Source organism: Gambusia affinis, linkage group LG19 (genome assembly GCF_019740435.1).
Source record: "Gambusia affinis linkage group LG19, SWU_Gaff_1.0, whole genome shotgun sequence".
Taxonomy (NCBI): domain Eukaryota; kingdom Metazoa; phylum Chordata; class Actinopteri; order Cyprinodontiformes; family Poeciliidae; genus Gambusia; species Gambusia affinis.
In genome coordinates this window covers 8,466,104-8,480,491 of record NC_057886.1, presented here as the reverse complement: position 1 = coordinate 8,480,491, position 14,388 = coordinate 8,466,104, and the positions used below count along the sequence as shown (strand labels likewise).

The 14,388-nt window shown below is 37.0% G+C and overlaps 1 protein-coding gene across 2 annotated transcripts in view; it reads left to right on the top strand.

Moving 5' to 3' along the window:
• The window catches only part of grin2aa (glutamate receptor, ionotropic, N-methyl D-aspartate 2A, a), a 183,474-nt gene that overhangs the window by 110,016 nt on the left and 59,070 nt on the right, over positions 1 to 14,388 (top strand). For both annotated transcript variants that reach the window (XM_044100853.1, XM_044100854.1), the window contains 2 exons: positions 10,415 to 10,581; positions 11,986 to 12,414. In XM_044100853.1, coding sequence (XP_043956788.1) covers positions 10,415 to 10,581; positions 11,986 to 12,414 — 596 coding nt within the window. The remainder of the gene's footprint in view (positions 1 to 10,414; positions 10,582 to 11,985; positions 12,415 to 14,388) is intronic.

Below are 14,388 nucleotides of genomic sequence, written 5' to 3'. Positions count from 1 at the left end.
TGAGTAAGTCGCATTAAAGAAAAACCTCTGTCTTTTTACCAAAATAGAAAACTCCATGTAGTCCCAGCGAAAAAGTATCTGAGTATTTTTAGCTGAAAATTAGGGATCACAATTTTTCTCACCAAGGCAACTTTAAAAGGAAACACTGGCTTGTCCCTTTAATTTATGAGCATCATTTGGCACCTTTAACCCACATCAGATGCAGTGTGCTAAGGGGCCCTGAGACAGAACAGCATACCAGAGTTTTGTCAGAATCATTTATGTTTCTAAACAGAACGGGTTCTACAGCTGTCCCATGGTTGCCAAGCATTTAAGCTTCAGCTACCAATCAAAAGCTAAAAAGCAGGAGTAGGGAGTAATTTTTGTGTGTGTCTTTTGCTGCCCTTTAAAATTATAATCCTGGCTGGCTAACAAGATCTAGCTGCAAATACATTAAATAAGCCTACCTTACTTTTAAAAGAAACAAGTTATCAATAATGTAAGGAGACGATTAGCCGTTAGCTACTCACATTTCCAAAGTTGATATCGCATTTGCAACATCCTGTTTTTACCCAAAATTCAAAATCTCAAACTCAAGACGGATGGAACTGGAACCGGATTGAACAGAGATGAATTAAAACACAGTTTAACATTTTGGTAAATGCTCACCTACCCACAAAACACACAGAGACGCACACACACATTCACCAAGACCCATAAAACAACTTATCCAAGTGGTTGGAGATCACACACACGTTACAACTACATCAATGTGGACTGTTTACTTTGATGCTAGATCCTGTCTTAATTTGATTTCAACTTTCACTTTCTTGAGGTTAAAAAACTTTCCCCCGCCCTAAAAATTGCCGCATTGTGCATCGGCTCATTTCTAAATTACTAATTCTATTTACCATGAGCTTTGTAAGGCATCCATGGTTATTCCTAAAAATCATCTAAAATTTTACTGATAACTAAAAATGGAATTTTATTCATCTAAAATCCACATGGGTATTTAGGATAAGTGGACGTCCCTGTGCTATACTAAGGTAAGTGTACAATTCAAGACATTTTGTTTTCTTGTCTCATGTCCTGTTTAGTGAGTGGTCCTCAATTCTTTTTGTGCTGCGGTTTATGTTATGTTGTTTGTGTCTTTGGAATGGACACAATTCCATTTTCCATTCAATTTTGGAATGATGATCCATGATGTGGATCATGATGATGATCCACAGCCCTCTGGCTCAGACACACAGAACACTTTCAGACTCTCACACACAAACACAGAACTTCCCTTAAGTGAGCCCTTACCTTCTGTAGCTAGAAACGTTGTGTGGATGCTCTCACAGTCAATACTGTGAGACCACAATCTTTACACATTAATGCACATTTAAGCAAATGTGCATCGGTGTGTTTGTCATTTGTGTGCATTTGTTTTATTTGGTTTGCGGTTTTGGTTGCATGTATATTAGCAACTTACACAGTAATTCTTTAGCAAAATTGTGTAATCTTCAACTTTCTAACAAAATGTGTGAAGTAAAATACAATGCAATGTCAAAGAAGGTGTAGCAACAGGCTACATAGTATGGTAGACTTCAGCATAGTCCTAGCTACTCCTCCCAACAAAAAATGTTTCTTAATTCAGCTTATTTTCATAATTCACTACCTAAACTATTCTTAAGACATGACATTTATTTATATCCCTCAGGAAAGGAAAGTATTTTAACATTTTACATGTATCGCATGTATTATTCCTAATAAATGGAGCTCTCTTCCTCTTTTTTATGGGATAAAATGCATTTCCACATGACCAAATTTCAACAAAGCTCCCTTCAGTCACATAAGTTTTCCTGCCTTGGATGTTAGAAAGCAAAAATATGTATAATTGAGACAAGAGAGTCAATTTGATTTTTATATTGCAAAACAAATTGCAAGAACACTCCTGTGTTCTTAACGCAACGCTCAGGAGGAGCGTGGCAAATATCACGGTCCGACAGCGGAGAAGCTGTCCGTGGCTTCAGTTTCCAAAACTACACACACACACACACACACAGACACACACAAACTTGTATTAGTGCTCAGGGGGTCAGTGTGATCCTGGCGGACAGCGTGCAGAGTAAACAACTTGTAGAGTTCAACTTGTCTCAACCTCCATTAGAAATGTAGACAGTGGGTTGGTTGACGCAAGTTGGGAAGAATAGACCCTGGAAAGGGAGTCAATCAAACTACAGGTACATACAGAGTGTAAACCATTGGACTTATTAGAGAATAGAGTAACTGAGAAAAGAAGGCAAGTGCAGAGAGACAAAGATAGAAAAAGGAAGAGAAATAGCTAGAGATGACTTTTTTTGACTTTTCCCGTGGGGACTTGACTGCTTGTTAAAAAGTTCTGTCAATGAAACGACAGCAATAACAAACACACACTCTATACACATGCACACATTCATTGCCCCTGCATGATAAACTTTGAAGAAGTGTCTTTCTCTCCCCATGTCTGTTATCTGCTATAATGGACTGCTTCCACGGCAAAAATATTCCATCTGTGACGTCAAATAGAGCCTTGCTTAATTATCTCTTTGAGTGTCACTGTGTGTTTGCCTCTCTGTAGCTCAGGGCTTTTGCTCTCTGCAATTATTATCCAACACAAACAGATGATATATGCCGTGCTTTACATAAAAACAAGCTTTTAAAGTACTTATTCTTTATTACAGTGAAGATGTGAGATCTGCTTATTGCTCTCATACTCTGTAATTTAGAAAAAAGCTAAGTACGATTTAGAAGGCTCATAAGACATTCGCTGAAGAAATTCAGAGTAAGTAAAATACGTGATTTCACCAATGTGGTTAGTGTAATGTTTTGTTTTGTTGTTTTTTTTTATTTTTTTATTTTTTCATTTTCCACCACATAAAAAATACCAATATGCTTAATTTTTGTGGTGGTTTATCCAGCCCCTTTAATAAAACTGCTCCGGTCTTCACAATACTATCATCATAGTTTCATTTTACAACAATGGCTTTTCAGTTCAGCATAATTAAAAAAACACACGTTATCAACATTCAGTGCCTATAAAACGTATTCACCTCTTCGGGTGTTTTATCCTTTTGATTGCTGCCATAAATAATCATGAACAAAATGTTAATTTTGATTTAGAAAACACCACAAAACCATTTAATGTCAAAATGAAAAATGATTCCTACAAAATAATAATTAAATAAAAAAATATATAACATGAAATAAGTGATTGCGTGAATATTCACCCCCTTTAAAGTGACTGACCTAACTCGACGGAGGTCAAGCCAAGTGGTGCTAGCAGTGAGTGTGTCTCAAGTGTTTTCATACACACCTTTGCAGAATTTTTTTTTTTTTTTCAGCAAGACAACAATCTGAAGCATCCAGGTAAATCTACACATAAATAGCTTTAGCTGGAAAGAGGATCTAAACGCTGATTGGAAGGGGGTGAATATTTATGCAATTATTATTTTATTTTATTTATGTATTGTTTTATTTATTTCTATTTTGTAGAAAGCAGCGAAAAGCAGAGATGACAGATTGTAAGATCTACGAAAATAGTAATGTGTGACTTTCTATTTTCTTTGGGTACCATTATGACCCCATTGTCTTTGCTACTAGACTGGATGGGGATCCATATTTATCATGCCACCACATGGAGTGAGGAGGAGGGTGTGGGAAGTAAAAATTCACTGCTTAAAAACTGCAAAATGGGGGGCAACCTTTCTCCAAGTCTCTATAATAACCATCTGGCGCTATCTGTAAGGAAAGTAAGAAAATACACATTGTGTATCCGACCATCATGAGGATTATGTGAAGTTTGCAAACCCTTGTGTTATTTTAACTTGACCCATTTGCTCCTATCAGAGTACACCTCAGCTTTTCAGTAGGCTTTGCCATAAAACAGTATGACTATGTGGGAAAACCAAACCCTGGTTCCTACAGTTTAGATTTATTTTCTCCTAAATGAAGCGACTAAGGGCTACTGCTGCCATTATTTCTAACAATAACTTCATTTTCTTTGAATTGAAAGTAAGTTAATTATCCGCTCTCACTACATACTGTTCCAAGAAGAAGAGTGATCGACTGGGTTTCCTTAGATAAATAACTTTTAATTAGCTAAACTTGACTACATTGGCTTATAACTGAGACTATGTAAAACTGACTTTGAATCTCTTTCCGAAAATGCTTGGATTAAATTCAATTGCATTTTTGTAAGTAACTTGGATGTACTTGTTTTGTAAAGGACCTTAAGATGGCATTGATTGTGCAATAATGGGCTCATGTACCAATAGCTGATGTTGGAAAGCAGATACTATTTTGATGACGTCAACCTGATGTATCTGAGTATCTGTTCACACAATTCCCTTATTAAGTGCATGAAAAAAAGCATGAAATGATTTAGCTGGAGTGACAATGTAATTGCTAATTTATGATGTATCATGAGAAGCTGTTAACATACATAATGCATTTTATGTACGGTAAGTAAATAATTACGTACAGCAACACAATCTTCAGGGGTTTTTTTAGATTGTGACATGTTTGCATAAACAATGTCGTAATGTGATATATTAAATATTTTTGACATGTCTATCAAAACAAAGAAACGATCTGCTTTAAATCAAAACAAGATTTGAAATGTGTATTGTGATCCCAACATTATGTAACACTAGCTTGGCTGTAGCTTTCATGGATTGAATAAGGAGTGCTGGAGACTTGGCATTTCAGTTGGTTTCTACAGATATGCCCTAGTCTTTTTTTTTTTTTTTTTGCTCTGGCTATTTTTAGGCCTGTCTGTTTATATTTAGCAATTGGCCACTGAAGATTTTTCTTTATTTTTTTCCCCAGACTTTCTCTATATTTTAACACAACAGAGCCGCTAGAGCCAGCAAATTAAAGACTATCTGCGACATGTAGAAGCGATAGAAGGATGTTGATGGAGCAAATATTTAGCCATTCGTAATAGCTATATTTTTTTTCCCCGACCCAAACTCAATGTTCAATTCTTCACATCCTCATCTGTGTGTTTGCTTCTGTGATTAGACCGGGTGTGTGTTTTGAGTATATGTGCGTGTGAACAGACCAGACAGAGCATGATGCTATCAGCAGCAGAGGATATGAGGACTGCTATTTTTAACTCGTCTCAATCTCGGTGACTTTGTGTCCTGCCTTGTGGGGTAGGTGTGCGTTTGTATGGGAGTCGCTCTGGGTGTGCCTGAGATTCTGCAACAGTGTGTGAAGTTTAAAAGTGGGAAAACAGAATGGAGAATGTGTTAGACAGGGTGTAAGTGACGGCGTGTCTGCGTGTGAGTTTGTGTGTGTGAATCCCGGTTGCTAAAAGTGAGTGGAAAGCAGACATGTCACACTTGACAAGGGTAAAATGAGAGGCAATGATTGACTGTTTTCCGATGTCACGGATTGTGAGCGATCCCAATTAGGAACAATAAAACATTCCAGTCGCTCCTTCGGTCTTTTTTTCCACTTCCTTTACTAAACTATCTTCTGCCTGTGTGCTTATTTGCATGTCTGTGAATATTTCACTTGCACGTGCATGTTCTCTTTAATCATTTCTCTTTATTTTAAACACACCTGACACTCTAAGCACTCCTCACTGGTCCCAGATTACATTCCCCTGTCTCCTTATCCTTCAGAAGTATTTAAATTTTTGTGTAACATATGCAATTCCAAGCATTTCTCAAATACTTTAGTCTATATTTATGTGATATCATCATGCAGTTGTTGCAGATTTTGCACCTGCACATCCATGAAGCAAATCTCATGATCACCAAATCTCCAGCTAGAGTCCACATCCCGCTGGACACCATTTGATGAAATGTGACAATGCTTAAACTAGTTTGACATAATGTACAGTACAGACCAAAAGTTTGGACACATTTTCTAATTGAATTCAAAGAGAAGGTGTGTCCAAACTTTTGGTCTGTACTGTATGTATTGTAACATGGTGGATTATCTTTCTGGAAAGTATCCTCAAGTGGTACTAAATGGGCTACGGAAATACCCGCCACATGATGGCACCACTGCCACCACCGGTCTGAAGTGTTGATCCAAGCCGGGATGGATCCATGCTTTCCTTTTGTTCCACGATAAATTCTAACCCTACCGTTTAAATCTTGCAATTAAAATTTAGACTCCTAGGATCAGGCGATGTTTTTCCGAGCCATTATTGTCCATTTCTGGTAAGCCATGGTGAATTGTACTCTTAATTTCCTTGACTTAGCCGACTGGAGTGGTCCCTGGTGTGTTCTTCTGCTACTGTAGCCAGCAAACTACAACCTTTTGATACGTTGAGCTTTTAGATAAATTATTCTGCATATTTCATCAACTTCCATTATCTTGAAATAGTCTGCTCTTTATTTTCTGGCCCTTGACATAAATTAGATCTTGTCATCCACACAACTGCCTCTGACTGGGTGTTTTGCCTTTTAGTGCCATACTTTGTAAACCTGAAAGATGGCTGTGCACAAAACGTTCAGTAAATCAGCAGTTTCTAAAACACTTAGACCAACCACAACACATTCACACCTTTCTTTTCTGTTTTAACTTCAGGAAGTCATCCTTACCACATATAAATTTCTAGCCCCCAATTTACATTGCTTGCATCTCCGCTCTGCTCATTACTGCAGTAATTACGCACCTATTATAGTGTATATGAGAGTGTTTACACTGCCTTCGCATTACAGTGTACCTCTGTGTCACCTTTTTATGCTGTATATATGTGTGTGCTTTAAAATCTTCTTTTTATTCACAATCTGTATTGGAAAATTATTAAATCAACATTGCATAAAAAGTAGAATCAAACTGTTCAATATGTGTCAAAAAGCATAAAATATAATGAGACAATCAAACACATGTAATTCAATAGATAGTAAGGCAGAAAACTTTGACCTCCTTCTGTATATTCCGTGACCGGCCATGTGGACAACTCTCTATATATTGCAGCTCAGTGTGGGAGTTTCTTCTGCTGCAATGATGAACACAGGGACTGACAAGTTTTACACCATGACCTCCCTCCTTTTCCACCATGCTCAGCCATCGCTTGTTTCAGCTTCTACCACACACACTCACACGCAAACAAACAAATGCACAAAAGCAACAGAGCGACAAATTCTCCAAAGAGCATTTGAGCCTGAGCGGAGACTGAGGAAATCTCACATAAAAGATACAATGTCATTAAAGAACACTCAAGGATCTTTATCTGCAGTAGAAGGAATGAAACTGGAATCCGTTTGCTTATTTTCTCCCGGTGACAAATGCAGGCAACGACGGAAACCCATCACACCAAGAAGCTATCAAGCGGGGGAAAGAAAATGCCAGCTCATAAATGTAGCAAAGAATGACTAAATACAGCAATTTAGCAAACAAAGACATGCACATTTAGAAAAATATACTTCACCTCTTGTACACATATGCATATTCTGTTTTAAAATATCAGTAGGAATTAGATACATTAATAACCATTCACCAAATGGTCCTTCCAGATGTAACTTTTTGAGTCATTTGTCCCAGTGGAACCACATATATGAAATTAATGTGAATTAATGCTGCTGTAAAATGCAAATACTATCTCTTAAGTGTTGCTATATGAACCAGCTGAGACATAAATTTTCTTCTTTTTTATTATATTATGTTCCAAGACTACTTCGAAAATGAATGACTTTCTGCTGAAAGTAGAGGTTAAGCATTTGGTTTTAATAAAGTGAACCTTACAACACATTAATGCGCAGAAATTGTCTGGTTTTTGTGGTGTATCCAAGACTTAAACTTCTAAAAATGTCAATGCAATATTGAAACTGCTTTAAATCCTGCAGATGTTTATCATAAGCAGTGCAAAGTCTTACTTTTGAAATTTAGAGACTGTAATAAAGTTTTATTGACAACTTTTAAGACCCTAAAATCTTAAGAGTAGAATGGATTACTGCTTGTGCTGTCATGGCAGTTCAACACACCCATTTGAACACAATTTTCCCAGATGGGGCAGTGGTCATGCTCATCCTCTTTCTATCTTGCATCACACATATAACTCGATCCCGCATTCTGACCAGCTGAACATGCCTTTTTATATGTTCCCATTTTTAGACTTGTTTGCCCTGTAGATGTTGAGTCCTATTGGCCAAGACTCTTCACCCACCTTGCCTACTGTCCTGGATTTGATAAAACGCTGTTCAAGTATAGACCATTTGCTATTTTAATGATCTGGGTTCTTCCTCCAACAATCAATGAGTAAAATGCCAGGTGAACCCCAGACAGGTTGCTCATTCATCACAGAGCCCTGAAAGCCACTAATATGCAATATTAACAAAGTCATCAACAACTCAGAAGGTTTGATATTATACAATAACTAACTTACTGTAACAACTTGCTGAGGTGGGCTATTCAGGATAGTGTCTATGTAGTCAGGAGGAAATTTTAAAAAAACTTGCACTTTATTTATTTATTTTTTTTACTATTTATTATGTTCGAAATAAATAAATAAATAAACTTAAGTTAATGCTGAGTGAAACTGCTATAGCCAAAAGCCACCAGAAGGAGGAGCTGCAACCCTGGCATCAACACCTTCAATTGCTCTGTCCTCTTCAGATTATCTCAAGATCAATACATACATTGCTTCTTCCAGTGGGATTACATGGCATACCAGCAGCATCCAAACCCTACAGTACATCTTCATCAAATGCAGTAAGGTATGATGCTATTGGAATTTAAAGCATAAAGACAGCTTCTACTGCTGTCAACCTGATGGACTAGTTTTGGTTGCCAACAGAACAGCACTTTCCCAACTGTGTTGAGTCAAGTGTAAAATGAGCCATGTGTAGAATTATGTTGTTTTTGAACGGTTCGACTAGGCTCTTCTTAGAGCTCAGTAAAATGAACTTTTAAAGCTGAACCATGCAAACAGATTTTTAACATTTCAAACTACAGACAATATCAAGCTCCTGGCAATATGGGAACGTTGGAGATGGCCCTTTCCAGTTCCAGCCTGACTCCAGACCTTTACACAAAGCAAAGTCAGGAAAGGTGAAGAATCTTTGTGTGCAGGCACTTCTTCAGAGCCCAGACTCACACTTGAATCATTACATTTGCAATAAAATACAGAGTGTTTGTGAGAAAGGGAATTCCATCTGAAATCAGTGCCTGATCTGGAAAGATGCAGAAATATTCCCATAAGCACACAGGAGAGTTTACGTGCAAGGCAAATATATCAATGTTTCCACAGTATATTGTATATTTCTATTTAAAAATTATGTCTTTTCACTGCATGGATGGTTAAAAAAAAAATCATTAATCGAAGTTTTGTGAAGCATGTTTACATATTATGTGTCTGAGTGAGTTGAATAAATATTTGTTAATATATTAGATATAGATAATACAGTTGATAATACAGATAAAAATAAGTCATAAAGAATTGTTAACACGTTTCAAACATGAACTGTGGATTATGGTTTTTTTTGGGGGGAGGGGGTGTTGTTCACAGTGAGATATTTGAGCTCACTGTGATTTTAAATGTGCAAATAGCCATAACTCCCAAATATCATTCTAATAAAAGCATGCAATTACAAAACATAATTCACAAACAGCAGTATTTCACTTGTTCATAGCACAGTTTGTGTTGGGTTTGCTCAATGGACACCTCATGACTTGACTTTTGCACCATTAAGGACTTGGTATTTCAACACACAATTCAACTTTATTACAGTTTGAACAGCAATGTGTAAGAATTAGTGTAAAACCATGTTGTGAGCTATGCTACAGTTGCACATATGGCCTTAGTTGTGGTATAAGTATCAAAATGGAAAACGTTCATTAAACTCACGTCTGTTTGTCCTGGTGTCAGTCCTTCTTTCCCCCTTAGCATGTTTTACTAAATTCCACTCAATTTAATTACTTTTACATTATAATGACATAATTGTAAATGCTACATAAATGAACAGAAACAATTTGCCCACATGTGATAGTGTTTCTCTGCACTGTCCAAGTTCATGTCTGAGTTTGGGTGAATTAAGTGGCAAATGATTCTCAGTCAGATTTAATGGAGTGGATATTAGTGAGTACAACTCTCATTCCCCAGAACAAGGCCTGGAGTTCTGCAGCCCGTCTGTACCGCACCAATCCAATTTTGTCTTAATTGAATTGTTCGGAGCCCCTCGTCCATATATTTCCTTCACAGGAAGCTTATTACTTTCAATCTCTGCTTGTGTTTTTATGTGCATGGCTGGGGGAGCTGGAGAGTGTGTGTACCCATTTTGTGCCAACTTTTAAATGTTCTGTGTTTGATTGATGTTTCTGTGATGCAATATGAACCTAGTGGATTAATTTGGGAGATGAAACCAAAATGCAACTGATTACTCAAACTAATCAACCACCCCCCTCTTCTTTGTCCCGCCTTTCTCTTCCTCACCATCCCTCATATTGACAGGATGTGAAGTCGACATTTTTCCAGTTTGGTGCTTCCATCCAGCAGGAGGCCCTGTTAATGCTGAACATCATGGAAGAGTATGACTGGCATGTGTTCTCAATTGTCACGTCAAAGTTTCCTGGATACCAGGAGTTCATCAACATCCTAAAAACTACAGTGGACAACAGGTAAGTTCATTAAATTTATATTTACTTTGTCACCAAAATGCTGAACTTTTTTGAAACATATCTAAACCATTCCAACATGATCAATATGTGCAACATTTTGGGAATAAATTCAGTGCTGGGATACTTGATGTCATAATTTTCCAGTCTGGAAGTAAGTGCCACTGTTTGGTGTTTCCTCTTTTTTTAAAAAAATAATAATAATAATAATAATATATATATATATATATATATATATATATATAAGAAAACAATGAGGTGCTAGGTATGCATATATATATATATATATATATATATATATATATATATATATATATATATATATATATATTTGTATTGGAATCAATAAGATTAAAAATAATTTTGGGGACTTTAACTGTTTCTGGTCATTTGTAGGGCTGCATGATATTAGACAATCATAAAATGGGAATATATTTTGTGAAAGTTTCAGTGACAAAATTAAGTGGTTTGGCTAAACTCTAGTCAAATGTAGAGTTTCCAGAAGCTATGTTTGCAAGCCCACTTAAATAATTGGTTGCATTTTTCTTCAGCTTGAAGAATTTTTAATAAGATTCTAGAGGAATGTCCACAGTTTAGAGCTATCCCCTTAGCCCATCTGTTTCTGCACACTGCCAATTAGCTGGCTGAAAGAGAGCCACCACTGTAATCCAACGGAAAGAAAAAAAGAGCCAAAACAAATTGGGCTGTTTAGAAATTTTTTGCACAAATCACAGGTATTAGACTCTCTAATAAGTGAGTAAAAATTAGTTGTTGAACAGAGTAGAACAAACTGTTAACCATCTACTTATTTCTATGTATAAACATCCAAATTACAATAAAGGCATGCTAAAGGTGACATCTTTATTAATACATCTGGCACATTTTTAGGAGTTGGAACAATTATTTATTGTCTCATTTAAATAAAACATTTATAGCATATTAAATTGTTTTGTTTTAATGCTGTGCAAAAGGTTTTTTTTAATAATACCTCTCTTGGCGACTTGTTTTTTAAACAACTGAGATAAATGATGTCTAAGTTTTTGCCAATAATTGTTTTTTAATGTTGGATTAAATCAGCAGGCTACTAGTCTGTAATTGACACAGCGATAACTATTTCAACCCTTTCAGAGTTGCATAATGAGTTTGTTCAGCTACTGCTTTTACTCTATGGGCTAAATCTTCCTCAGAATCATTTTAAAGGAGAGACTTTAATATTGACATTCCATTTAGCCTTAATATATTTCCCCTGACAATAAGCACCTTGCACCTCTTAAGATTCTTGCCACAATGACCAGTGATATCAACTATAATGGGTAATTATGGCTGCCCCAGCCAACACTTGAGCAAAGTGAATCATCTATTAGCTAAATATTAACATTTTTGCTCTTGTCCCCTTTATTGCCTTAGTTTTGTGGGCTGGGACTTGCAGAATATCATCACTCTGGATGCCGTGGAGGAAGACAGCCGGTCTCAGATCATGCTCAAGAAGGTCCAGTCTCCAGTGGTCCTGCTTTACTGCTCTAAAGATGAAGCGGTGTACATTTTGGAGGAGGCTCGCTCTCTGGGCCTGACTGGATTCGGTTACATCTGGATTGTACCGTCGCTCACAACGGGGAACCCCGAGATAACACCGGAGGCATTTCCATCGGGGATGATTTCAGTGTCGTACGACGACTGGGACTACCCGTTGGAGGCGCGCGTTCGTGACGGACTGGGGATCATAACGTCTGCCGCGGCAGCCATGTTGGTGGAGTACGGTGACATCCCAGAAGCCAAGACATCCTGTTATGGCCCGATGGAAAAGACATCAAAGCTCCCGCCTAGTGCTCTACACAAGTAAGTATTTATTATGGACCTTTCTTGGCATTCACAATGTAAATACATATTGCGTAGACTCAATTTAATTTAGTCTTTGTGGAGCAACAAGTCCCAACAAAAAATATCTGAAAGATTAGACTGTGGGTTGATAATAATAGATCTTAGCAGCTCCGTTTCCTCCTTTTGCTGTTTTAGTCTCTTCAAACTTGACATTGGTAAATGGTAAATGGCCTTCACTTATGTAATGCTGTGTAAAGTCTGAGAACTCCACAGCGCTTTGCACTCCTTCTGTCGTTCACCCATTTATAGACACATTCACACACTGATGGTAATAAGCTACATTGTGGCCACAGATGCCCTGGGGCAGGCTGTCATTCATTTGGTGCCACCAGCCCTCTGACCTCTGACCTCCACCAGCAGACAAAGCAGGTGAAGTGTCTTGCCCAGTGACACTATGACATTGTGACTGAGATAGATAGATGGAGTGGGGGGTCAGAACCAGCAACCCACCAATTTTAGGAAAAATCTACACTTCTTGAGCCCCTCATTTTCAAAGCTTATGTGTAATTTTAGCCGCATGAAGTAAAGACAAAGGAGAGGTTATCCTATTTATTTCTCACCATAAATTTTGCTGGTCTTTTTTAAATTGTACTGAAAAATCCATAAGATTTTTTTTTTTTCATTTTTTTTTTCAAATATGTCTGGAAAAACAGTGTGAAATATTGTAGAATTCACAAGGTTTGTCTAAAGAAAGCAGATTGCTGATTTACTATTAATTCTAAATTTGTATATGAAGAGCATTTAGTTTATGTTTCTTATCATATTAATGTGTACTACCTTTCCTTTATATATACATTCACTTCAATAATTTATTCTCAGATATAAAACAGTTGAAAATCTGTGCAGTCATGTAAATGAGATGAATATGATCTAGCCACTTAATCAGAACTGCTATTAATGCAACTGATGTAGAAAACAATGAATGGGCAGTGCATGAGATGTGAGCATTTCATGTTTATTTATGTACAACTTTCACTAAAATAGTTAACTGCAAGAAATATTACTCTATGTACATATATATATGTATGTATACTGTATATGTAGATGAATATGAAATGGAAGTAGGATTTGGAGAGATGGGAACTGAAAATGGCAAATTATTCCAGATCTTCTACCAATAAAATGCTAATGATTTTCCTTTTAGAAGAAAACAAACCGAGCTACTTAATGCAAAATGCTTCGGTGAAAAATTGCTTAAGTTAAAATGAGAAAAATCACATTGAATATAGCCTTAATTTGTTTGTTGTGCTCCATGGGCTGTTTTTTAAAATATGTCCATTTGTCAGTCTTACATAAATGAGCCATTTCTGAAAATTTGCAATCACTGTTGGGCATATGTCCAATGGATCTAAATATAAGAGGGAATAATAAAAAAGACGTGAATGGAGTTTGAAGGGGCAGTTTGTGATTTAGCTAGTGAAGAGTGAGGCAGAGGAGCAACTGAGATGGGATAACAGTGGGAAGCCACTACAAATGAGTGTGCTCTCAATCTGAAGAGCTCCTTGATGAGTCCTTCTGCTCTTCTTCTCATTAATTCCTGCATATCTCATTTCCTCCTCTGTGCTACCCTCTCCTTGTGCTCAACCCCCAACAGCCAGTGGGAGATGTTGCAGGTTTTGCCAGCTCTGTCTGGTTTTCCATCTGGCAGCGGGGGAAGAGACACAACCTGTGTTTACATCCCAGTCATGTGTAAAAAATGAATACTAATGCATATAAATAAGCAAGTTTGAGTGTTTTTTTTTTGTGTGTTTTTTTTTTTTAAACTAAAACGAAACCAGGAAGGTTCTCTTTGTACACGGGAATGGATCTTACATTTGAAACCAAAGGAAATTATGCTGAGGAGTCAAAGTTGCACATAAAGACAAATGGACTTTCATCCTTTTACCAAGCAAGGAAAGTGAAAGTTTTTCTAGCATCTGTTTTACGTCAGTG